This window comes from Terrapene carolina, unplaced genomic scaffold (genome assembly GCF_002925995.2).
Source record: "Terrapene carolina triunguis isolate 2854851 unplaced genomic scaffold, T_m_triunguis-2.0 Scaffold30, whole genome shotgun sequence".
NCBI lineage: Eukaryota > Metazoa > Chordata > Testudines > Emydidae > Terrapene > Terrapene triunguis.
In genome coordinates, this window is record NW_020664381.1 from 7,028,109 (window position 1) to 7,030,093 (window position 1,985).

At 42.5% G+C, this 1,985-nt stretch overlaps 1 protein-coding gene across 1 annotated transcript; it reads right to left on the reverse strand.

Annotated features, from left to right (window-relative positions):
• Positions 1-335: 335 nt before the first annotated feature.
• On the reverse strand, positions 336-710 carry LOC112104622 (potassium voltage-gated channel subfamily E member 2). The gene has a single exon (XM_024197034.2). The coding sequence runs from the start codon at positions 708-710 to the stop codon at positions 336-338; it is 375 nt and encodes a 124-aa protein (XP_024052802.1).
• Positions 711-1,985: the final 1,275 nt, after the last annotated feature.

Sequence of the window (1,985 nt, forward strand, 5' to 3'; positions counted from 1 at the left end):
GATTTGGGATATTCAGAGTCAGATCCACATCCAGATTTTAAATCTACCCATAGTTTGGGGGCAATTTTTGTTAGGTGTTTTCATGCCTCTCTAGTGTCAAGCAGAATAGAAAATCAAAATAAAGTATGAATACTTCTCTTTCTCGGATGGCTGACTAAGTAGCCTCACCCAAAAATCTCACAGTGAAGCAGTAGATTTAATTTCTCTGGAACGATCTATATCTAGACACCTCTGGCTATTTATCAGACAATGTGATGGCAATTCAGAATCCTAGTGAAAACATTACATTACATACATGGCTTTATGGTGTATTCACTGGTGCTATCTCCAAGAAATCAAGGCGATCCAGGGGTTTTGTCCCTTGCACTGATGTTTTCATGGATCGTACACTTCAAGTCATTTTGATTTAGAATCTGGCCCTTATATTTTTCACCCCAATCATCAACAATGTACTGGTGATATGGGTCATTAGAGTGCTCTTTCCTCTTTGATTTCACCGTGCTCACTAGGATAGCCACAATAATGAAGGAGAACATTCCAATCATTACAATGAGGTACAAGATAACGTAATCAAAGTTTTCCGCATCAACTGTTGCTTGCAGTGTATCTTGTTCCGCTGTCATGTTCCGGCGCCAGTTATTCATGTAGTTAAGAAATGTGTTTTTGAAAACATCTTCCAATGTCTGGGTGAAGTTTCGTAAATCGACCATATTTCCAGTGCACTGCCATTGAAAACAAATATATAGATATTTTTAATTCTGTACTATAACAACTGCAGGGTCAATTCCCTCAGCTAGTGAAAAATTTAGTGCCAATTTAGACCAGCTGAGGATCTGGTCCCAAGAGTCTGCATTTTACCATGTGTTTAGGGGATCAAGTGGGTCTTTACTTAGTTCTTAGTTCAGTTCTGTTTCAGTCTATACTCAGGCCAAATGAAGAGTTTTGTCTAAGTTAGGACTCAGTAAAAGCTGAGTAAGACCCTTAGGATTTGGCTCAGTAGGAATGGTCAAATTCTGCATTGACTAGCAGCCAGGACAGTGCCATTCAAATCAATGGGGCTGCACAAGGTATATCGGCACAGAATTCAGCCATCCATTTCTTGTTTCATCTACAAAAATGAAATCTGGCATGCCCATACGCAACACACACAAATGCATTTGTAAGAGCATAATATCCAAATATGCACCCCCCCACCCCCGAAAGTGCTAGCTGAGTGCCAGGCAGAGTGAGGGACAGGAGGAAGGAATCCTGCTCTTCGGGCAGGTGTTGTTGCAGAGCTATCACACAGAGACTACTGACGCACAGTGCCCGCAGTGCCCTCTGTGGCCTTTGCACACCCAGGTGGGCTGTGGGGAGAATGGGAAGAGCGTGAAGTAGCAGATTCTCCGGTCCCAACCCAGAATATCTGCCCCCACCTGTCCCATTCTTGCTCCTGGAACACCTCATTGGAAATACATCCTGCTACACAGCCCCCTCCAAATTTTGCCCTTGTTACATGCTGGAACCACACCAGTTCCACGGCCAGGGGTCCCCCTCTAGCCAGGGGTAGGATTTGCCCACAATTGTATATGTAATGTTTGGTGCTACTGCACAGTATGCCGTGTCTCTCTGCGCAGTGTGGTGTATCATGATTGCGGTGGAAACTGTAACTTTAGATTTTCTTTGTCTAAAAGCTCAAACAACGTTTACTTCCCAGGGTGGTTTTTTTTTTTTTTTTTGCTTGTTTAAAATAAAATAAAAAGCTGTGACTGGATCACAACTTCACAGATATTTAAGACAAGAAGGGCCTAATAATGATCATCTAGTCTGACCTCCTGCATAGCACAGGCCTTTGCATTTCAACCAGTAATTCCTTCAGTGGATATTATTCTTTGCTACTGCATGCATAAAAACTAGCAAGCCCAATGACTTGTGTTTGAGCTAGAGGATCCAATCCAATCTCAATGTAAAGACTTAAAGTGATGCTGAATTTACCACGTCCCTAG

Excerpts from the sequence above, each read along its gene's own strand:
- LOC112104622 (XM_024197034.2), bottom strand. The coding sequence starts at position 710 with ATGGTCGATTTACGAAACTTCACCCAGACATTGGAAGATGTTTTCAAA.